The sequence below is a fragment of the Neofelis nebulosa genome, chromosome 4, assembly GCF_028018385.1.
Source record: "Neofelis nebulosa isolate mNeoNeb1 chromosome 4, mNeoNeb1.pri, whole genome shotgun sequence".
NCBI classification, from domain to species: Eukaryota; Metazoa; Chordata; class Mammalia; order Carnivora; family Felidae; genus Neofelis; species Neofelis nebulosa.
Window position 1 is genome coordinate 30,556,087 of NC_080785.1, and position 25,393 is coordinate 30,581,479.

Sequence of the window (25,393 nt, forward strand, 5' to 3'; positions counted from 1 at the left end):
ACCTGGATTCCTTTAGCAATGTCCCTGTCCTTGTGGACATTTTGTCTCAAGTCTTGAACCCTCTTCAGTCAGAAGGTTTGTTCTAAAAGCTCCCTATTCTGGCTTCCTGATCTGAGCAGGACGAGCAGTTTTTTATACATGTGATCAGAAGACCTCAGACATTTCCCATTTTGCAATGCAATATGAATTTGGGTGCTAGAGTGAGATATGACTTTGAAAACTAGCTCTGCCAATTATTAATTATGTCTTGGAACAAATCAAATCAGTAAACTTCTGGGTTCCCAGTTTCTCTCTTTTTGAAACAGAGATGATGATTAAGTCAGTAATGCATGCAAAAGTACTTGGTGGATAGATTGCCCAGCATATGTGAATGAGCTATGTTATATCACCCCTCTTCTGATCCCCGAGTTTTCCCTGTATCTTGTTACCATAAGTTAGGTATACCAGAATTCCTGATTGAACAGTGTTCTTCTGTAAATATCTTAACACCTGAGTCTGCAAATATGTGTTTATTCAGGACAGAAGTGAAATTGAGAATGTCTAGTGTTCATGCTGCTAATCACTGGTTGTTAATCATTGTCTCAGCTTTCCTTTCCTTATTTACACAAGTGAGAACATTGGACCAGATGATCTCTAGAATGATGTTTCCCTTACTTTTATGACATAATGAAGGAAATTGAAAGAATGAGCTCAGTAGTCCCACTACTCTAATATACTAACTGGTCATTTGTTTTTGGTAAGTCTTTGTCCTTATCCGTGAATATTTTTCGTACTTACAGACAAGGTTTGCTTTCTGCTTTATTTCATGCGTTAGACTTTCCCCACGTTACTCCACTGCCTTTGTGACTTCAGGGGCATATAATATTCTCAGTATTTTATAGAGTTAGTGAGCCTTCACTTACTTGGTCATTTTTCTCTTTTTAAACATTTGCATATTATTTTTCAGCTTTAACTTTCTGTTCTCCACTTTGAGTTCTGGACTTACAGGAAATTCTCAATCATCTAAAATAATACAGAACTAAAAACCAAGTGACTATTTATAGTCAAACAGCTGGCAAATATTTATGACACTGCATGCTTATTAGCCAAATCAGGAAATGGCTGCCCACAATACTGTTGATGATTTAAACTGAATCCCCTAGGCTGGGATCAGATGCTAGTGCTTTTAAAAAGCTCTTAGTGTAGGTGGCTAGATTGCAATCTACTTCATTAAAGTTAAGATTTGATCACAAGATTCTGGCTTCCTTGAGCCAATAAATTATAACAGTCTTGGTAACTGACCTTAATTTTTTTTAAATATACGCAGTACACTTCTATTTTAGAGAAATTGAGTTCCTCACCACCACCACCCATCTTATGTTCTTCCACCCCCCAGATCTCCTAGCCTAACCACCAAGACCATTTCATGTATATTCTCCAGCATTTCATATGATGCGTGTGTACACAGCACCCTATAGCAGCAGCCACTTAAAGAAGTTTTTTTTCACGTTTTTTTTTATTTTTGAGAGACAGAGGGAGACAGAGCATGAGCAGGGGAGGGGTAGAGAGAGAGGGAGATACAGAATCCAAAGCAGCCTTCAGGCAATGAGCTGTCAGCACAGAGCCTAACATGGGGCTTGAACCCATGAACTGTGAGATCCTGACCTGAGCCAAAGTCTGACGCTTAACCGACTGAGCCACCCAGGTGCCCCTAGGCAGCAGCCACTTTTAAACACTGTAATAGTCAACAAGTATATACTTAAAGTCATTTAAGGAGAAGTTTGAAATAGTGTGTGGTATCAGGTATATGTGAAATCTAAAAAGGATAGACTCAGAGAAACAGATTAAAATAGTGGTTACCAGGGGTTGGGAAGGAGGTAAGGGGAGACATTGCTCAAAGGGTCTGAACTCCCAGTTATAAGATTTAAGAGTTTGGGAATCTAATATAGCAAGGTGATCATAGCTAATACTAACTAGTATGTGATACTACTGTATACTTGAATGTTGATTAGAGAGTAAATCTTAAATGTTCTCACCACGAAAAAGAAATGGTTACTATGTGATGGGATGGGCGTGGTAGCTAATATATAATGGTTATCATTTAGCAGTTTATACATGTATCAAATCAACATGTTGTATGCCTAAAGTTATACAATGTTACATGTCAATTACGTCTCAAGAAAGCTGGCAAAAAATTGAAAAATAAATTTAAAAAGAAGTTAAATTTGTAGAGGAACTTTCTGATTGGGATTTAAATTTATAAGTAGAAATAACAATAAAATGTAAAGATAAGAATAAAATGTTCTATCAGTAGTAGAATACTACCGTCCATAATTCCTCTGCATAATTGTTTATAGTGAGTTTTGTAGCCTGAAGTCACTTTTTCACTTTTTCTCTAGAGCAGTAATCTGTTTTATTTATTGTATACTGAGCAATAATTCAAGCACTTTCATTTTTATAGTCCTGTTAGTGCCAAATATGCTTAATATGCGGATACTTGCCAACAGCTTTATTCCTTCTAGCAAAGATAACTTTTTCTTTTTCTTCCTAGCAAGGTCAGCATTGGACACGGCAGTGCGTTGTAAGTATTGCATCTCAATATTTTGCAGATGGTTTATTCTATTTTATCCTATGTGCATGAGCACTTACATTCAAACAATGGGAATATTTCAATGTGAGCAAAATCGATTTAGAAATTTTTAAAGTTATAAGGATGCTATTTGAATAGCTCAATATTCTACATATATAATAGTATTCATAATGGATATTTTGTTAACATTTTTTAGGTTCAGTAACATACGCGCAGAAAATGTGTGAAAGAATTCCTCGTTAGAACTAGAACATAAACAGATACTCAGTGATGTTTTAGGCTTTTTACTGGTTCTAGAGGTAACCATGTGTTGTGTGTGCATGAACTAACTAGAAGTGTAAAGTAACAATTCAAAACCTCTCCTGTACTGAATTTTAAAAATAAACTTAAAAATAATTAGATAAAATACATATACCTTCATCAAGATCAACTGATATATTTATGTCAGTTATTAGCTTGTTTCCCAGGAGGTTCAGTGTTTTGTTTTGAGGTTCTTTGAAACCCTCAGGGTAAAAAAAGGCATGTATTTTAAGATATGTATATCTCGGTGTTTTTACATAATGCTCTTTTTGGTTTAAGACCTGAAACAAACTGACTCTAGAATCTATTAACTCTTTTAAAAAAAAATTTCTCCCCAAAGCTACAAAACCTCCCAGATATAAATGTGGAATCTCAAAAGCTTGCCCTGAGAAGCATTTTGCTTTTAAAATGGCAAGTGGAGCAGCCAATGTGGTGGGACCCAAAATCTGTCTGGAAGACAATGTGTAAGTATTTACCAGTTTGGAAGTATCTGGCGTGCCAGTGAATTTTAGCAAATTGAACCTGAGTCTAATGGATCTTTGGAAAATGTATTGGGCATGTTTTACTAAAGAAAAGTGATTTCAGTTTTCATTACACAGTTTTTTTCTCCCACACATTTATAGAGTCTTAAAATTCTGAGATTTCATATTAGAGTGACATAAGAACACAGCATTTGTCTAGCTTCACGTAAAGATGAGGGAGTTCCTCCGTGTGAATTCTCTAGATCTGTGCTGTCCCATCTGGAGCCATAGACACATGTGACTATTTAATTCTGATTCTTAAATAGCAGGGGGAAGGTTAATTCATTTACATTAATTAAAATTAAAAGTTCAGTTCCTCAGTCAACTAGCCACATTTCAAGTACTGAGTAGCCATACATGGCTTGTGCCTACCAAACTGAACACAAAGCATTGCCACCCTTGAAAAAAGTCCCTTTTGACAGCACTGCCCTAGATAATGAACGCTTTATCTTACAAACATCTTTCATTTTGGGGCGCCTGGGTGGCTCATTCGGTTAACCCTCTGAGTCTTGGCTTCAGCTCAGGTTACAATCTCATGGTTCATGAGATCAAGCCCCACATCAGGTTCTACACTGACAGTGCAGAGCCTGCAATTAATAGGAAAAAAGAAAAACATCTTTTGTTTTAAATGTCCAAATGCTGCTTGTTGACGTGTGAAGTAATCCAGTAATAACCTCAAGCCTGTTGTGATGCTGAACTGTTTGCCACTAAGCTCAATGGTTTTCTAGACTCAGATGCTTTACAGTCTTTAAGTAGTGTTGACTGTCACTTGTAGGTGAAGTTCGTGTCTCCGAAATCACAAGGCCTGCTTTCAGTTGGTTGCTTTTAATCTGCTCTTTCTTGGAAAATTAAATACATGAGCTTATTTAAATTTCATGTTAAAATAATAGACGTGCCATTAATTATATAGAATAAAGAGTTAATTTTATAGTAGGAGGAAACAGAAGCAGTTTCTCCCTGCAGTTTGTGTCTTTTTTTCCCCCTAACTTTATTTATTTATTTTAGGGCACACATGGGGAAGGGCCATAGAGGGAGAGAGAGAATTCCAAGCAGGCTCCATGCTGTCAGCCTAGAGACCAACACAGGGCTCAGGTCTCAATCCCATAAACCATGAGACCATGACCTGAGCAGAAATCAAGAGACACTCAACTGACTGAGCCACCCAGGTGCCCCTGTGTGTCTTCTTTTTGATGTAGAAGCTCTTGAATTTTTATCCTAAGCCCTTTTTCAGTTAGCTATGGGCATTATTTAGCCTCTTAGAATAATGCTTTTCTTGTAATTAAAGGCTTGAGCTAGATGATCTTTAAAGTTCCTGCTCATTTCCTTTCTTTTCCCTCATGCTAGTTATAATCCATTGTTAATCCATCACTGTCTTCTGACTTCCCATAATAGTCCTATTTTACTGAATTATGTAACAAGGAACTTGGATGTTAGAAGTTCAACAAACTTAGAAGTTTGCAGATTTTACATTAAATCATACCCTTCCCATTAACTTAGAATGTTTCCGTTCCCCTTTTCACCTTATTTGGCTAAGGAGGCCTCAAGTTTGATTCGGAATCATAGGTAGGAATTTCTCTTAGAATGCCTAACCCATGGTAGACTTTCTTTGGAGACTTCCTCTGCCACCCCGCTCCCCCCATGAAGCATGTTAGTTTTAATACAAAGAGGAGATCAAAGTTGTTTTACCAGCAGGTTCTCTATTTATAGATTGTATAGGTCAAAAAGAAGAGAGTATATATAGAGGCAGTGGAATTTGGCACAGTAAATACTAGGCTCCTAGCCAAAGAATTTGGTTCTAGCATGGTGGGCATGTCATGTGGAATTTGTATTTCAATTTCTTTAACTGTAAAATTGAAGCAGGCCTCCTATCCATCCTCATTTCAGGAATCATTCTGATACTCAGGAGAAATTAAATAATTGATGGGATTTTAGAGCTATGCATGAAGCCCCAAAATCTAGTCTTCAAGAAGGACTGAATAATTGGCCAGGGATCCCTACTGAAAAAACCGTGGGGACAGTTCACAGTCCAGTACATTGTCTCATATGTTCTGTTTCTGTATTGAAAGTTGTTGCAACAAAGAATTTAAACAAAGACCCTGACTTCCTTAGCATCATTCGTTCAGTTATTCAGCAAGCATTTATTGAGCATAGTCCCTGCTGTCACGAAACTCAGCCTAGTAGGAGAGACAGACATTTAAGGAGCAAATGCACATCAGTCATCGCAAACTGTGGCACAAGCTGTGCAGAGCTGGGTGACGAAGACCCTTGGGGATGAGTGATGTGAGATCGAGGAATGAGGGCCAGGGCAGTAGCAGCTGAAGGGTCATGATGGTAAAGAGGTGAGGTCTTTTCTTTCTTTTTGTTTTTAAGTTTATTTATTTTTTTTTAGTAATCTCTACACCCAACATCGGGCTTGAACTCACGACCGACCGAGCCAGCCAGGTGCCCCAGTGTCCCTTTCTGAGTGTTGAGTCGTTCACGGTTTTCAGATTCTGGCATGTCATGATTTCATTGATGTTGAAAAAATTACCTGACTGATGTGTAAAATGATTAGAACAGTTGGAAGGCCATCACTGCCAAGGTTCTTTGACACTGCCCCTCCTCCCAGTAGTAACAGAGGTTTTTTTCATGTGTATTCACTAAATATATAAGTAGACAGTAAAAATACATAAATAGAAATTTTACTATTTTCCTGCACATGTCCTGAGTACCTGCACACTCATTTCGGAGACCACTAGTTCAGATCAGTGCTTTTCAGTGGGACATTTGTCAAGGTCTATAGACATTATGGGGTGGTATAGCTATAGAGGCAGTACTCGTAAAGACTGGGATGCTCTTAAACACCCTCCAGTGAAGCCAGGCAGCCTTTACACATGAATTATCAGGTCCATAATGTCATCATAGACTAAATTTGAGAAACCTCAGTACAGACAAAAGAGGACAGTTAAGATCAGGGTGGTGGTTATGGTTTTAAGGACAGGTTGGATGCATCAAGATACATTACGGAGATTAACGTAAATTTCAAACTTCTCGTTAGTTTGTAATAGAAAATCCTGGGGATAAACATCAAATGTCACACACTACAGGAATTGTAGCTTCTTTTTATTCTGCATTAGAGAGCCCATAGAATTTACTTATGTTCAAGGTATAGCTCTTATTTTAGGCATATACTCATCTGATTTCAGTTTATATGACATTGATATTAGGATAATACCTCACCTTTTATTGTGGTCTTAATGTTTGGTATAGGAATATACAGCAATGATTTTCAGAGATTTATTTATTTTTGTACATTGAGAGACCAGATAGTATTTTTGGCTGTGAGGATCAAGAGGTAAAATCAAGGATAGTGTATAAGTACTTAAAAAATCATTTAACATATAACCATTTAAAAATACAAAAACCATTCTAAGCTCATAAATGATAAAACAAAAGTAGCCAAGCAGTTGGATAGATTTGTCCTGTGGGCTATAGGTTTGTTAAAGCCTGCTCTAAACTAACCATTTTAAGATGTAGCAGTTAAAACATAGAGTAAGTATTTGAAGCAAAACTTGCTCAAAGATGTAGAATCTTTCTATAGATTATGTAATATTTTCTTTAGATTTTTGTCTGGAGGCGTGGAATGGTAGTAGGGGGAACCTTCATATTCGTGAAAGATAAAGTATTTCAAATTGTGTGAGTAAGAGGGAGTAAGTAGCCTTTATACATTTAAAAATCTTGAGTAGTTTGTCATTTGCTAGTTGCAGGTTTTCCCGGATTGAATTCCTTGTTAAAAATCGATTAGCTACTGCCCTCTTGTGGGAAGCCTATGGCATAGTGCTTCTTTGTGGCTTTTATTTCTCAGCTCTGTGAAAGACGCAGCAGCATACTAACCCCATGATGATTCTACTTGGAGAAGACACTGTGATACTTAATTATTAATGTAACAGGTTAATCACACTATCGCTTCTTAACATTAAGGATGGAGTTTACTTATCTCACATATTTCTGAAGGGAGCAGAGCAAATACATTTTGAAATTCTCTCTTTCGGGCAGCACTTTTAGTGGGTTTCCTTATGACTCACCTTTCAGAACTGCTTGTGAGAAAAGTCTATGCTTTATTACATGTAAATTTTAGAGAATGAAAAGTGGGATTTTGAAGGCAGATATGTAACCCATATGGGTAGATAAATAGTTAAATGCTACTAAGCTTTTCAAAATCAGATTTTTATACTTTTCCTGTATGAATCTTCAAGTAGAGGGGTTTTTTTTTAACTTTTTATTTTGAAATAATTACAGAAATCACAGGAGATTGCAAAGATCACACAGAGCCGTCCTGCATACTCTATACCCAGTTTCCCCTATGGTTATATCTTAAGAGTACACTATCAAAAACAGGAAATTGACATTGGTACAGTGTGTGTATGTGTAGTTCTGTCATTTTGTCACATGTGTAGGTACACGTAGCCAGTAAGCAGTTGGGATACAGAATTATTGTATCTCCACAAAGAGCTCTTTCATGCTATGCTGTTACAGTCACCTCCATCATCACTGACGTCTGGCAACCACTAATCTGTTTGTCATTTCTATTATTTTGATGTTTTGAGAATTCTATATAAATAGAATCATACAACATGTGACCAGATGAGATTGGTTATTTCACTCAGCATGATGCTCTTGAAACATTGGTGCCTGTTAAATCCCTTCTTTTTTATTGCTGAGTAATAGTCTGTGTTACGGATGCAACACAGTTTATGCATCACCTGTTGTGCTCAGCCAAACAATTTCATCGTTTCCGGTTTGTGGTAAGCGTATGTTTAATTCTGTAAGAAACTGCCAAACATTTTCCACAGTGACTGCACCATTTTACATTCCCACTGGCAATGTATGAGAGATCCAATTTCTCTATATACTTGCCAGAATTTGGTGCTATTACTATTTTTTATTTTAGCTCTTCAAATAGATGTGTAGTGATATCTCAAGTTTATTGCTAGTGATGCTGAACATCTTTTAATGTGCCTTTTTTTTTTTTTTTTTTTTTTGGCCACCTGTATATCCTCTTCAGTGAAATATCTATTCATGTCTTTGTCCATATTTTAATTGGGTTGTTTTTGTTTGTTTGTTTTTTATTGTTACACTTTGGGAGTTTTTGAAATATATTCTAGGTATGAATCCTATTGTCAGATATGTGGCTTGAGACTATTTTCTTACAGTGTATAGCTCATCTAGACATCCCTTTCGCTGGGATGTTTTGTACGGCCAAAGTTTTTAATTTTGATAAGTTCCAGTTTATTGATGTATTTTTCTTTCATGGATGTGCTTTGTTGTTTATGGATTGGTGTCATGTCTGTCACTCACTCACGAACCGTAGGTTTCAAACATTTTCCTCTGCGTGATCTTCCAAAGCTTTTAGTTTTATGTTTTCTGTTTATATATTTAAATCTGTGATCCATCCTACATTAATCTTTGAATAAAGTACGACATGTAGGTTGAGGTTCAGTTTTGGCCTATGAATATCTAGTTGCTTCAGCACAATTTGTTGGAATGACTTTCCTCCTCCATTGAATTGCTTCTGCTCCTTTGTTGAAAAATAAGTTGGCTGTGTTTCCACTGGTACATTTTTTTTGTTCCACTTGGTTTTGGGTTCTCCATTCATTCCATTGATCCACTAATTTATCCACTAATACCACATGCTCTTGATTATATAGTTATAGAGTCTAAGTCTTTAAGTGGCGTAGAATGATTCCTCCCATTTTCTTTCTTTCTTTCTTTCTTTCTTTCTTTCTTTCTTTCTTTCTTTCTTTCTTTCTTTCTTTCTTTCCCTTTCTTTCTTTCTTTCCCTTTCTTTCTCTTTCTTTCTTTCTTTCTTTCTTTCTTTCTTTCTTTCTCTCTTTCTCTCTTTCTCTCTTTCTCTCTTTCTCTCTTTCTTTCTTTCCAAAATTAGCTATTCTAATTTCTTTGCCTTTCCATATACATTTTAGAATAACCTTGCCTCTGAGGCACCTGGGTGGCTCAGTTGGATAAGCATCTGACTTCGGCTCAGGTCATGATCTTGAGCCCCACATCAGGCTCTTGCACTGGCAGTGTGGAGCCTGCTTAGGATTTTCTCTCTCTTTCCCTCTCTCTCTGCCCCTCCCCCGTTGGCCCACACGCACACACGTGCATGCGCTCTCTGTCTCTCTCAAAATAAATAAACTTAAAAAAAATTAAAGAATAACATTGCCTCTGTATACAAAAAACCTTGCCGGGATTTTGTTAGGAGTTGTGTTAAATCTGTATATTGATTTTTGGAGCGAATTGACCATCTTTACTATGTTGAGTCTTTCAGTTGATGAATATGGTGTTTCTCTTTAAATATTCTTTGTTATCTTTCATTACCATGTTGTGGGTTTCAGCTTACAAGTCCTATACATACTTTATTAGATTTATACCTAAGCGTCCCCCATGTTTTGAGCAATTGTAGATGTCTTTGTATTTTTAATTCCAGTTTTTATATGTTCATTGTTAGTATGCAGACACAGTTGATTTTCGTGTGTTGGTCTTGTATCTTATAACCTTGCTGAATTAATTTCTCCTAATTCTATTTTCTGTTACTTTCCTTTTCTTGGTTTTTTGCTGTGGCTAGGATTTCCAGTACTATGTTGAGTAGTAATGGTAAGAATGGACATACTTGACTTGTTCCTCATCTTAAGGGGAAAGTGTTGTCCTTCACCATCAAGTATGGTGTTAGGTGTAGATTTTTGTAGATGTTCTCTATCAAGTTTAGGAAGTCCTCTATTACCGGAGTTTTGAGACTTTTTATCATGAATGGGTGTTGAATTTTGTCAAATGCATGTTCTATATTGAGATGACCATGTGATTTTTCTTAAACCTATTAATATAGTAGATTATATCAACTGTTCAAATATTGAAATGACTGTTTCTGTAGGCTAAGCCTGACTTGGTCATAGTTCATGATTTTTTTTAATATAATGCTGAATTCTACTTACTAAATGTTTTGTTAATGAGGATTTTTGCCTGTATATTAATGTTGGTTTGTAGTTTTCTTGTAATGTCTTACTCTGGTTTGGGTATTATTGTAATATTGGCTTTATAAAATAAATTTGGAAGTATTAAATTTTCTGAAAGAGTTTGTGTGGAAGTAGTGTTAATTCTTTTTTTAAACATTTGGTAGAACTCTCCAGTGAAACCGTCTAGGCTTGGAGATTTTCTGGTGAGGTGAGTTTATAAACTATGAATTCACTATCTTTAATAGTTACAGGACTATTTAAACGATCTATTTCATAATGGATGAGTTGTGTTAGTTTATACATTCTGAGGAATTGGATCTAACTCATTTGAGTTGTCAAATTCACATGTGTAAAATTGTTCATAGTCTTTATCCTTTCAATGTCTGCGGGGTCTATAGTGATATCCCACTTCACTCTTGGTATTAGTGATTTATGTTTTCTCTTTTTTTCTCTGTCAGTCTTACTAAAGGTTTAATTTTATTGATCTTTTTAAAGCTTTTTGTTTCATTGATTTCTCCTCTTTTTATTATTTTTTTTCTTCTGCTTGTTTTAGGTTTACGGCATTCTTTTTAGTTACTTGAGATGGGAACTTAGGTGATTAATTTGAAGCTTTTTCTTTTTTAATTTAAGCATGGAGTGCTATAAATTCCTTTCTCAGTACTCTTTTAGCTATGCCTCACAAATTTTAATAAGTTGTATGTGCATTCATTTCTGTGTGTTTTTTAATTTCCCTTCAGACTTCCTCTTTGACCTGTGGATTATTGAGAACTATGTTCTTTAGTTTCCAAGTGTTTGGAGGTTTTCCTGTTATCTTTCTGTTACTGATTTCATTGTGGTTGGAGAACACACTTGGTATGATTTCAATTCTTTTAAAAATGTTGAGGTTTATTTTGTGGCCCATGATATGGTCTACCTTTAGTATATGTTCCATGCACACTTGAAAAAAATGTGTATTCTGCCCTTGTTGGGTAGAATGTTCTTTAAATGTCAGGTAGACCCGTTGGTTAATGCTGTGGTTGAGTTCTTCTGTACCTTTGGTAATTTTCTGTCTGTCAGTTGTTGAGAGAGGGCTGTTGACATGTCCAAGTGTAACTGTACATTTGTCTCTTTCTCCTGTTCTGTCTGGTTTTGATTCACATAGTGTGTACCTCAGTTGTTTGCTGTATACACATTAAGGTTTACTGTGTCTTGTTAAAGTGACCCTGTGATCATTATGTGTCTCTTTCTGTGTCTCTGGTAATTTTCTTTGCTCTGAAGTCTATTTAATTAATGATTATATAGCCACTCCCTTGTGTAAACAGCTTTATTGAGATATAATTCACATGCTGTACAATTCACTCATTTAAAGTATACAGTCAGTGGTTTTTAGTGTATTCACAGGTACACTACAGTCAGGTTTTTTTTTTTGTTTTTGTTTTGTTTTTGTTTTTTTTGTTTTTTTGGTGGGGGAGAGAGTGTGCATACGTGAGCCAGGGGAGGGGCAGAGAGGGAGACCGAGGCTCTGAAGCAGGGCTCAAAACTCACAAACCATCAGGTCATGACCTGAGCCCAAGTCGAATGCTTAACCGACTGAGCTACCTGGCACCCCTGGAACATTTTTATACCTCAGAAAGGAATTGTGTCCTTGAGCTATTGCCCTTCCACCCCATTCCCATCCCCTTCCACTCCCTTCTCCCCTGCCCCCCACCAGCCCTAAGTAGCCACACTTCATTTGCTATCTCTATAGATTTACCTCTTCTGGACATATTATATAGAAGGTTTTACATGATAGGTAACTTTTTTGTCATCAGTGTCCTCACTTAGCAGAGTGGTTTCAAGGTTCATCCATGTTATGGTTTGATTAGTACTTCATTCCTTTTTATGATGGAGTCATTCTCCATTGTGTACATGTATCACATTTTGTTCATTCATCAGTTGATGGACATTTGGTTTGTTTCCACTTTTGGGCTATTATGAACAATGTTTCTTTCTTTAAAAAATTTATTTAAATTTTAGTAGTTAACATACAGTACAATATTGGTTTCTGGAATAGAATTCAGTGATTCATCACTAACTTACACCACCAGTGTTCATCACAAGTGCCCTCCTTAATCCCCATCACCCATCTAGCTCATTCCCCCCACCCCCCCCACCCATTCCTCCTCCAGCAACCCTCAGTTTGTTTTCTGTTGTTAAGAGTCTCTTATGGTTTGTTTCCCTCCCTCCTCTCCGCACCGCCCCCCCCCTTCCCCTATGTTCATCTGTTTTGTTTCTTAAATTCCACATATGAGTGAAATCTTACAGTATTTGTCTTTGTCTGATTGACTTATTTTGCTTAGCATAATACATTCTAGCTCCATCCATATTATTGAAGATATCAAAATATCTTTCTTTTTGATGGCTGAATAATATTCCATTATATATATAACACCACATCTTCTTTATACAATGAATAATGTTTCTATAAACATTTGTATACAGGTTTTGTATGGACATGTTTTCATTTTTCTTGTATATACGCTTAGGAGTGGATTTTGGTTCATATAGTAATTCTATGCTTAACTATTGGAGGAGGTGCTAGAGTGTTTTCCAAAGTGGCTGCACTAATTTGCCTTTTGACAGCAGTGTATCAGGTTTCCAGTTTTTACATATAACACTTGTCATTATCTAACTTATTGGTTATAGCCTTCCTAATGGGTGCTGAGTGGTACCTTGTGGTTTCAATTTGCGTTTCACTGATGTTAATGATCTTTAATATCTTTTCATTTATTTGTTGGCCATTTGCATATCTTTGGAGAAATGTCTATTCAAACCCTGCCCATTTCTAAATTGGATTATTTCTTTATTATTGAGTAGTAATGCTGTGTTCTTCTGATTAATGTTTATGTGATTTATCTCTTTCTACTCTTCTACTTTTCACCTACCTGTATCATTATATTTTAAGTGAGATTTTTGACCCAAAACCATAAAACTACTAGAAGAAAATCCAGGGAAAAAGCTTTATGACATTGGTCTGGGCAATGAATTTTTTTGGATAAGACACCAAAAACCTAGGCAGCAAAAGCAAAAATAGACAAATGGGATTACATCAAGCTAAAAAGCTTCTGCACAACAAAGGAAACAATCAAGAGAACAGAAAGTCAACCTACAGAATAGGGGAAAATGTGCAATCCATATTATCTGCTAGGATATTTAATATCTAAAATGTATAAGGAACTCCTACAACTCACTAGCAAAAAAATCAAATAACCTGATCAAATAATCAGTGAAAGGCCTAAATAGATACTTCTCAAAAGGATACAAATAGCCAACAGGTATATGAAGAGATGCTCAGTGTCACTAATTATCAGGGAAATGTGAATCAAAACCACAATGAGTTAATCACCTCACACCTGGTAGAGCAGCAGTCATCAGAAAGACAGAAGATATCAGATATCGTCAACACTTCATCAAGTGTTGATGAAGATGTCAAGAAAAGGGAGCCCTTTTACACTGTAGGTGGGCATGTAAATTGATACAGCCATTATGGAAAACAGGGTGGAGGTTATTAAAAAAATTAAAAACAACTGGCTTATCTAATAATCCCACTTCTTGGTGTATGTCCAAAGGAATTAAAAACAGAATCTTGAAGAAATATCCACTCTCACGTTCACTGCAGCATTATTCACAGTAGGTAAGATGGAAACAGTCTAAATGTCCGTCGACAGATGAGTGGATAAAGAAAATGTGGTGCATATATATGCGCAATGGAATATTGTTGAGCAAATAAAAGAAGAAAAGTCTGCCATTTGTGACAACATGGATGAAGCTGGAGGACATTATGCTGAGTGAAGTAAGCCACATGCAGAAAGACAAATACTGCCTGATCTCACTTATGTGGAATCTAAAATAGTCACATTCATAGAAGCAGAGAGTGAGGTAGTGAGTACCAGGGACTTGGGGGAAGAGTAAATGGGGAGATTTTGGTCACCGGGTACCAAGTTTCAGTTATGCAAGATGATTAAGTTCTTGAGATGTAATGTACAATGATGTGACTATATTACAGTACTTTATTGTTTGCTTGAAATTTGCTAAGAGGGTAGCTCTTAAGTGTTCTCACCATACACACACAAGTGGTAATGAAGGTGATGAATATGTTAATTAGCTTGATGTAAATATTTCACAGTGTATATCAAATCGTATACTTAAATAAATACAATTTTTGTCAATTAAAAATATACTTCAATATACCTATATACTAGTGTTCCTCAACAAAAGAAAGAATTTCTTGTAGACACTACGTAGTTGGGTCCTATTTCAATCCACTGTGTCAATTTCTGACTTTATTTGGTATGTTTAAACTACTTACACTTATTATAATTATTGACATGTTAGGACTTAAGCCTGCCATTTTATTATATTTTGTTCTCTCTTTTTTTTTTTTTCCTGTTTTCTTTTACTCGCTTCCTATGAGTTCCATGAACATTTTTTAAAATTTCTTTTTGATATATTTATAGTGTTTTTTGAGTCTATTTCTTTGTAGAGCTTTTTTAGTGGTTGCTCTTGCTATTTACTTATCTGGCTCCTGATAGAAGAAGTTTGCTGACTCAAGGTCTAGACAAGAAAGAGGAAGAAAATGTTAACTATGCAGATTAAAAGTATATTATGTCAGTAACTCTTACATTGTGAATAGCACAAAAAAATGAAGGAAGTTGTTTTCTAGTAATTTAAAACTTAATATGTGTTTCAACAAAAACATCACTCACATCATTGACAGGCGAGTGAAGTTCCAACGTATACCTTCATCATTTCAGTTTTTCCTTTGTCTTAACTCTTCAAATGAAATGTCATCCAAGGTTTGTGTTCAAACTGCATTCATCCATCACTTGCAACCATAGGTTAGCTACAGATGTGAGTTCTATGAAAATCAACACGTTCTGTGAGAATCAGTTGGCCACGTGGGGTTCGTAGTAGAGTATGACAGCTTCTCCTGTGAAATTGTGTGGAACAAATCTTTTATATCAGAAAAGTTCATGATAAACATAGGCCCCTGTGTGCGTGTGTATAGATGTACCACATGTGAGTGTGTGTGTGTCTGTGTATTCTCACATATGCATACTTGCCCCTCTCCACCAACCGCAAACCAGTTGTGAATCATTGAACAGCACACCACCGGCATTATCACTATTACCTTGAATTTTTAGAATTAAAGACACCTACAGTTTGAGTGTAATAATTCTGATTCAGCAAACCGAACCGACACAAGCCAGTGTTCCACTCGTACCTTCCATGTCACAGTATCCCAGTGGTCTGTAAGCTGCTCGTGGATGGTGATTACCTCAGCTGTAACAGTACGAGTGAGTGTGGTTCGATGCCGCAATTAAATGCATACAAGATTCCTTCTTCCGAGTGTAGAGAAATTTTACATTGATGATGATTAAGAGGATGTTCACCATTATTCTGGTTTTCAGATTATAAAAGCATCTCACTTGTGTTTCATGTCACATTGATATTGCAAAAAGTAGAACAGAGATTGTTTGATCCATGGAGGATAGTGCAAAATATGTGCGTAATGTCCACATGTTTTAAAGATTTTCTAAAATGCCATTTCATCACACAAAAGAGCAGCAAAAAGTAGTATTTGGGCCCTGATACATTTTAATATATCTATTTGTGAATTCTTATTTAAGGACATTGCTTTAAAATTATTCAAATTTAGACTGTCTCCTGTGACATAGTAGAGACCTTTTAATCTCCACTGCAGTTATTAAACAATTGTGTGTGTATATAATATCCCCAACTATTTTTTGACATGGCTTTATTTCTCTGAGCTAGGTTTATTTACAATATCTAATTCTAAATTTGTCTTGACTTTTCCCCTTCAGTTTAATGAGTGGTGTTAAGAATAACGTTGGAAGAGGGATCAATGTTGCCTTGGCAAATGGTAAGAATAATTATTTTAGCTTACAGATGTGATCAGTGGATACTCATGTGGTCCAAAGTAAAATGCACCTTAATATCAAGGGATCAGGTCAGAAAGTGCCACACTTGACCCTTAAGCCCTCTTCCCACCCTCATCCACAAAAACCACCTGTAGGGGGAGACTCGGTGTCCAAGTATTATAGCATGCTTTCTTGGAAGCCTCCCACTTGCTGTGCAGTGTGTGGAGAGCTTCCCACGTGAAATTGATGAATGCTGAGGAATGTGGAATCTAACAAAATGAAGATAGATTGACATGATGAGGGTGTGTGAATGACAGAGGGTGATGGACTAATGGGAGGGGTGGGGAGAGGAATGAAGAGTAAAAATTAATTGTAACTTTTCAGTATTATCTACATTCATCATGTAAGTTCATTAGTGAAAGTAAGTTCATTGAATCCTGAGCATCTCAAGTATTCTTGCAAAATCAAATCTGAAAATCTGAACCCGTGAAGTAAGGAACTGCATGCTTGTCTTTTCCTTCTGGTACAATAACCTGTAAGGCTGTAATGGGGCGATTAGGAACCACGGCCACCTTACCCAGTTCGTAGTATAGGAAAATATTCTTTACTTCTTTCACAAAAGATAAGTTTCTGCATTTCTACTTCATTTTCTTAGGTAAAAAGCTCTGTACCTATTTGTCTAATTGATAGCAAAAAAAAAAAAAATACACTTTAAAAGGGAAATAGGTGAAAAAATTTTAAAAGATGACTTTAATGATAGAAAATAGCATCAATTAATCTTTTTGTAAAAGGCTTACATATTTTTTGGTAATTGTTAAATAAGGGAAAGTGGTAACACCTAAGAATGAAAAATATCGACCTGAATTTGAGTGGTCTACATACGGTCTCTCATGAACTTCGGTTGCTGCTCCTTGGCTTAAAGATTAGTGAGAAAGTGCAGAATTTTAATTTATCCAAAAGTTACTCTTTTAGAAATATATTTCAGATGCACACAGTTCAGATTTTAAGTCTTTTTCAAAATAACTCTTTCTTGTAAATGAATTCACACCCATCATTGGATAAGATCATTTGTCCCATACAGTGTAGGAGTATATTTCAATTGCGTAATTTGATACGATTTCCATCTCTTTCAGGAAAAACAGGAGAAGTATTAGACACCAAATATTTTGACATGTGGGGAGGAGGTAAGTATAGGTAACATGTAACTGTTCTGTTGCTATAGCACTGACTGACTTTTTAAGCCTCCTCAATATAACATAGCCCATTACTGAGAAAATAATGGTATTTTTGTGTTCATTCATTTTCTCTTTTCACTAAACATCTATCTGTATCTAAGTCATTAGTCATATTGCGTATATTTTGCTTTTTTATAGAAATTGTGTAATTAAGAGCAATAATATAAAAATTCAGATTTTAAAAATCTGAGTCCTGTATTTTGCAGCACAACTAATTGAAAGCTTTGGATCCTTTAGGTTTCTGACTGAACTTTTTAAAAAGGAAGAAGTAATTTAGAGAAGGGCAGAAGTAATTTAAGCACTTTTACTTAAAATTAATTTTTTTGCATATTTTTTAGTCGCTAAAATAAATTATAACCAGGATTATTATTAAAGTAGATAAGTACTTGAGAGAAAGAATAGAGTGTTCTTTATAGTTCACTGCACGTAGAGTGATTCACCAGTACCTTCCTAATGTGGAAGTTCCTCAAGGAACAGGTATAAGTCATTTACCAGCATGCAGAAGCGAGGACCTAGCCCCTTGAACAAGAGTGTGCCCCAAAGACATTTCTTCCTCAGATCTGATGGAAGGCCAACACTGATTTATCTTTTGATTCTTTTCTGAGGTGTTGGTCTGGGACATATATCAGCATGAGGCTGTCCCCAGCACCTCCTCATTTCCATTCCCTTTATAGATTCCCTAGAAGCCAGTAGCTGTTAGTCTTGAAGTTTATGTTAGGTTTTCAAACCATTCAGCTTTTCTAGTATTTCTTCAGCTTGTAATGAGATGCAGTGTTTTATTTAGGACTTTTCATGGCTGTCAAAATGGTATAAACTTAAAAGGCTACCATCAATTTTATACTCTCACGGCATAATTGGCCCCACCAAAACTTATTACAGGGAAACACCCTTCCAAAACCTTTGTTGAAATCAGCCACATGACTAGAAGCTCTGCTGTTTCATCAACTGTAGATGGTAGATTAATTACTGCCGAACGCCGAAAAGACTCTTCAAGTGAAGAAATAGGTGCAGTTTACTTCCATCTTTGCATTTAAAAGGAAATGGTTTGTTAGCTGCTCTGTACATTTTCTCAGAATTGAAAATGCTATTATTACAAAAAAGAATGCAGTTAGAGAACGTCTTTGGAATCTGCTATGGGAAGAAACTGAGTAAATTTGAAGTGTTCCAGTTCTGAAATAGTGTTAGATTTGGGGACTGCACAGAGACCTGATATTGGAGCATTCAAGATATAAAACGATTGGTAGTACCTGATCTACCTCTGACCACTTTGTAGTCACTGAAGTGGTTTATTTTTAAGTTTTTGTGAATCTTGGTGCACTAGACGAAGCAGGTAATGACTGTGATATTTGCCATAATTAGATATAGCCTTCATTCCTCTCCCAAGATATGCCCAGAGGATCATAATCAGTGTGTGTGTGTGTGTGTGTGTGTGTGTGTGCGCGCGCGCGTGTGCGCGCGTGTGTATTTAATTTTTTAAAGAAATTGCAGAGCCTTTTATGAATTAGATAAAAGCTCTGTGTCCTTTTAGATAAGTACCCAAACCATTTTACATATACCCAGGGAATCACTGAGGCTTTCTTCTGCCCCCACCCCAAGTTTCTTTCTTTAAATTATAAGTCATGCTTTAATATGACTTTGCCATGTTTTTTGTTTTTTTTTTTCATTTAGCCCCTGGTGGAATGTCAGTACAAAAGACACGTAGGATGAATCAGGATTGGGAAATTCTAAGTTGATGGTGGGATCCTATTAAGGGACAAACTTCATTTTTAACCTATTCATAAGATTTATTTCCCTTTTGGTTACTCTTCTTTTGAAATTATTGATTTACAAATACTTCATGTTTTAGTTTATTAACTTTTAGGAGAATATCGTGATGGCTACTTAGTCACTAAAAAATCCCCCAAAACCATCAATCCTTTCTTTTTCTCCAGATGTGGCCCCATTTATTGAGTTTCTGAAGTCCATACAAGATGGAACAATAGTCTTAATGGGAACATATGATGATGGAGCAACCAAGTATGTAAACTTAAAATTTTATACAATTTTTGGAGCTATAATTAATTATAAAAGCAATACATTTTCAATGAAAAGAAAATACATAAAGCAGAGCAAAGTACTCAAATTCCAGATAAACACTATTAACATTTTTTTATTTGCTTCCTTCTGTCTCTGTATTTATCATGCATATATGGTCATAAAGTTAGAACCACATAGTACCTAAAGTTTGTTATACCCTTTTATATTCTAATTTTAGCAACCTTAAATAGTTTTCTCTAATATTAAGATTCTTCAGTAGCATTTCCCATGGCCCACCAAGAGTTGATCACACGGCCCCACCTTTATTTGAAAGTTTCCTATTATTGCCAACATTTTTGTATTATAAATAACATTTCGATAAACATCCTTTTAAGTAATCATGTCCTTAGGGTAAGTTCCTAGAAGTGGCATTCACTGTGAAGGAATAAGTGTGATATGTTTTTCATAATGTTTAATGCATGGTAAACTTTTATATAAAACTTTTTTCTTAAAATTGTACATGTTGTAAAACTTTGAAAATACAGAAAAGCACAAAGAAAACAAGTTATAGTTTGTCTACTCAGTGATAACCATTGATAAGTTAGTTTCCATCCCCAGTTTCCTTAATACACATATTTTCTTCATCTTAATCATTTGGAATGCTAGCATTTACAGCATACCTTTTAATTTCTTTATGTGGTGAATATTTTCCGATAACATTAAATAGCTTTCATAACAAAATTGTTCATGTCTGCCTAGTATAGCTCTTTAAACATGTGTCATGATTTAAAAATTATTTAATAAAATACCTGCTGCTGGATCCTCAGGCTATTTCAAGTGTTCATACTTAGAAAAATGTACTATCTTTAGACATTTTTGAACAATCATCTCTTTCTTTAAGACAGTTTTTTTGAGGTAAGGTATTGAATCAAAGGATGTTTATGTTTTTTAAAAATGATTTTTTTTTAAGTTTGTACCAATTTTACATGGATCTCATAAGTTTCAGGACACTGACTATTAATTTTTTAAAAGTTACCAATTCTAAAAGTTTTGGAAAGGGATTTTGTTAATGTGCCTTTCTTTGGTTATTGCTGAGACTGCATTTTTTTTCACAAGTGTTTTTGGCTCTTTCTCTTGTAAACTGTCTTTTGACCATTTAGGTTGACTCATATTGATTTGTAAGGACCTTTATATGTTAAGGATATTAACCATTTCTCATGTTAAAATATATTACTTTGTGGGTTTTTTTGTTAATTTATGGTGCTTTTTGACTTTCAAAGTTTAGACTAATTCCTATTTAGTCAAGTGTATGGATTTTTCATTTTAGTTTCTTCTACTTTTATACTTGAAGTGTTTTCCTATCTCCAAATTAAATATTTAGTACGTTTTCTTCCAGCAACTTCACTGTTTTCATGTATTTTATTTATTACACTATTTCATGTATTTTATTTATTGAACATTTACTAAAAATGTTTATTTTGAGAGCGAGCACACGCACGTGCGTGAGTGAGGGAGGATGAGAAAGAGAGAATGAGAGAGAATCCCAAGCAGGCTCTGTGCTGTCAGCTCAGAGCCTGACATGGGGCTCAGTCCCATGACCTGAGCAGAGATCAAGAGTCAGATGCTTAACTGACTGAGCCACCCAGGCTCCCCTGTTTTCATGTAATTTAAAAAATAAATCTGTTATTTCTCAGTGTCTTAGAATGCCTATTTTCATGTAGATTTGACTTTGTTTTTTATAATTTTTGTTCTGTTCATCTATCTCTTCTTCCCCAATAAGACACTGTTTCAGTTTTTTAATAACTATTTTATAAAAATAACTGTACTTAATACCTTTCTGGGGTGGTTAAGAAGTCTTTAATAATAGTGTTTCTCAAATCCCTTCTATGATATTTTATCCAGATGAAAAGTATGGTACTTTTATCAGGAATAAAAAGCACCCCTTACAGATTTTAATTGAAAAGGCTATAAAATTAAGTTCACAAAGGAATATGGCTTGTCTGTTTATTGATTTTTTTTTGTACCTGCATTTAATGTATAATTGCATTATTGCAGATTTGCACTAAGAAAACAGTGCTACTTTGTGAATGTTTTAAAGTGGAAGTATTTTCTTTGACTACATTTTATCTGGTTCAGCTAAGGATGTGTTAAATCCATAGATGGAAGGTTAAATAAAACTGATCTATGTATCCATTGCCATTTAGCTAGATAGAACTAAATGGAAAATAATTAGGCATTCTTTATGAAAAAACAAGTAACTTGCTATTTGCTTTTGCTGATAGATTAAGATAGTTTACATGTATAACTTGAGGTTTAAAAATTTTTAAAAACCTTGCTTTCCTGAGTAGATACACATGACCTCTCTTTTTCATCATGTTATTTCATAATTATAGCTGTCAGCTTCAGACCTGTTTCCCTTCTTCTGATAAATTGTGGCGATACCTAAGAACTAAGACAGGATGATATTTCTTCTTTAACTGACATTTATTGGTGCCCATCATATATAACAAGAGCAGAATCAGAAGACATTCAGCCTGTAAGGCAAAAGTAGAAATCTACATTTTGATGTCTTGGAGTGCCTGGAGGCTCAGCTGGTTAAGCCTCCAACTTTGGCTCATGATCTCACGGCTCGTGAGTTTGAGCCTGACATCTGGCTCTCTGCTGTCAGCATAGAGCCTGCTTCAGATCCTCTGTCCCCCTCCCCTGTGCGCTCTCTCAAAAATAAATTTAAAAAAATAAATAAATTGTGATGTCTTTATACTTAGCCAATATATGGTTCAACCTCTGTATATTTAAATGATTTCAATTGTCTGCATTTTCAGTTTGGGTACATGAATTTGTATTTTGAATATTTCCTTTTTCCAAACACCAGGAAATAAATTGTAAGTATTGTGTCCTTTATACAAAAATACACACGCAGTCTTTATAAACGGCCATCTGCATCTATTAAATGTAACGGAATTGAAGCGTACACCTTGGCAGGTATCTGTGGAACATTTGAAGTGTGATTCATCAGCTGTGGTATACCCAGTCTTCTATGGGAATAGAAGCTGTCTGTGTTTCAACTGATGTGTTAAGGGCTTTTCTTTCCATAAGGCTTCTGGATTTTACTTCATAGGAATGGTTTGTTTTCCTGCTTATACCCAATACCCAAAAGAGTTTAGAATTTGAAATGGATGTGCCTACTGTCTCCAAGACTGGGAGTTGGTATGGGTTCTCCATAGTTGTCCCTGCCTGATCCCAGTTATTGCTCTCAGCAGTGAGCTCCTTGGCTGTACAGTGAATTTGTGAGAGTGTTTGCGATTGGTCTCCATCACAGCACTTCCCAGAGTATGTTCTAGTGGGATCCCAGCCCTCTAAACTTGTAATGGTCAAATAAGTTTGGGGGATGGCACCTTGCATTTTGCCTCTTTCAGGGATTTACAATGCAAGGCCCTGAAGTTTGCCCTTTACCTTTGTTTATCCCAGTGCTTCTTGATTGTAACAAGGAAGCCCATTTTAAAAACAAAACAAAACAAAAAACAAACAAAAAAACCCCACTATATTTAAGAAAAGGTACATTTTGGAGAGTGCAGATCTCTAATGATGCCTACTTCCTCCCCCTCCCCCGACCTACCCTTCTAAAATAAATTATTTGTTTATTTAATGAAGAACTTTAATAGTTTGAGCAAGCTAAATTTTGCTATCGTAGCCCTCCTTTTGGAGACAACACTCTATGACGTGTTAGCTTCCTGGCTAAGTGAAAGGTTTAAATGTGGGTGATCTGAAGTAAGTGATCCTAAGTCATTTGACAAAGCATCCAAGCCACGGTTGGGGGTGGGGGGGAATTCCCATGGAACTCGTTTACAAATCTCTCCGCTGAACTGCTCACCTCTGAAGGGCACCAGTATCTCATCATTGCTCTATCTGAAACAAAACAGAGCAAAAAATTATTCTTAAGTAAACATTACGTTCTCAGGGTTGGTCTTCTAAATACCGCCTGGTAGTCTTAGCTTGGGTAAATGGAGCAATAAATATGTTCCCCAAATCATTTGATACTTCATGTTTGAAACTAATTAGCATTTCTCTTTCATTTTTCTGTTTTCCTGCACCATACACAGGACCCTTGTCACCTTGCATCATGTTAAGTTTATGGGTTGGTTTACCCTCTGGGCTGCATTTTTTGGGGCATCAGCTCTCTGGTTGATTATCAGCTCTCTTAAAATGAGTGCCCCAGATCAAACACAGGGCTCCAGATGTGGTCTGGTCAGTGCAGGGGAGATGCTAGCTTTTACCGTTCTGGAGATTACATTTCTTTGAATATTCATGCAGACTAGTATTGTATTAGTTTTCTTTAAATGGTCATATCACGTTTTTGACTCATGAATTTTTGGTTAAGTTAAACTCTTAGATCATTTCATTTGATCTCAGACCCCCCCCCCCTTTTTTTTTAAACCACTGCCAAGTCAGGTCTTTCTCCCCATTCAGTACTTTTGTTTAATCTAAATGAAGGGCTGCATTTACCCTTGTTATCCTTGTTACATTCAATTTTGCTGATTTTAGCCCATTAGGTCATGATTCTGACATTTGTCCTATGAGATTTCCATGATCCAGGCTTTGTAGTCTCTCCAGAGTTGTTCTTGTGTCTAAATCGAAGTCGTTGATGAAACTGTTCGCCAAGGGCAGTGTGCCACCCTACTTACTAGGGGCCTCCTCCAAGGGATTCATCTACTGATCATCTACAGAAACTGTTTTTTAAACAGCTGCCAGTGCACCCTAATAGGCATATCATCCAGCTGCTGCTTCATTATTTTATTCATAGAGGCTATTTTCTAAGACTCTCAGATGCTCACTTGAAACTCATGAACTATGCTAATTACAGTAGCCTAATCTACCACCCGAAAACCTCTTTACATGGTGAAATGCCTGAGATGACATTAACTTGGCTTGATTTATTTCTCCCTCCTCCTCACTACCCCATCTTTCCTCTTCCTCCTCTTTTTTTTTTTTTTTTTAATGTTCACAGGATCTCCTTGCTGTAATCCATTCTAGAATTTGCTAAGAATTTGAAGTAGTTCTATTGAACCATTGTTTCTAAAAATTTCCTTGCCTTTTTTGAAGACTGGAGTAACTTTTAACGATCTAGCACCTTCATTTTCCATAATGCTTCTAAAATAATGGACATTGCCTTGAAGATGATATTAATAAGTTCCTCGGAATTTAACTGTGTGATGTGTGTAGGCCTGGAGGCTTCACTTTACTTTAAAGCACTTATATAGACATTCCTGAACCACTCTTCCCTTTTTATGTTGCTCAGAGTGTTTGCCTCCCTGGAAAGGACAGGCATGCTTTGATCTCGATATTATACTGTTCTTGTGAAACAGTGGGTCACTTCGTTGTTTGTGCTTAATAGCAGAAGTTCTTTCTGTGGCCTTTTATAGTTTTAGGAGTCTCATCTTATTCTGAGCACTACAGGTCTTCCTGGTAGTAGTATTCAAAGTTTTGCCATCAGTAATATGATTTGCCCTACATTTTTGGATGCTTTTCTGAGTTTGAGCCCATCAGAGAACACTCCTATAGCAGCACTAATTTAGAACCTATCCTTCTCTTTTCTGGGATTGCTAGCAATCATACAGTGAAAATTATTGGGAGTTTTGGTTTGTTTTTGAAGAGTCCTCTTCTCTCATAAGAGCTTTTAATCTGAACTTTGTGTGATGTGCTCTCTTTAAAGTCCAGGCTCCAGGGTCACCTGTACCTGGCGTTGCTTATTCTTCAGTTTCCGGAGATAGTATGGTGATTTTCGTCCAAAGTTCTTGACACCTACACTTCCACTTCCCAAGTGGTTCTTCCCTGTTGGTCCACATTGAGCCCAGGACATTAATTC

The 25,393-nt window shown here is 36.1% G+C and overlaps 1 protein-coding gene across 2 annotated transcripts in view; it reads left to right on the forward strand.

Moving 5' to 3' along the window:
- Positions 1–25,393, forward strand: part of FAM3C (FAM3 metabolism regulating signaling molecule C) — a 64,177-nt gene that overhangs the window by 30,927 nt on the left and 7,857 nt on the right. For both annotated transcript variants that reach the window (XM_058724472.1, XM_058724471.1), the window contains exons 4-8: positions 2,531–2,560; positions 3,210–3,333; positions 16,223–16,281; positions 17,413–17,463; positions 19,446–19,530. In XM_058724472.1, coding sequence (XP_058580455.1) covers positions 2,531–2,560; positions 3,210–3,333; positions 16,223–16,281; positions 17,413–17,463; positions 19,446–19,530 — 349 coding nt within the window. The remainder of the gene's footprint in view (positions 1–2,530; positions 2,561–3,209; positions 3,334–16,222; positions 16,282–17,412; positions 17,464–19,445; positions 19,531–25,393) is intronic.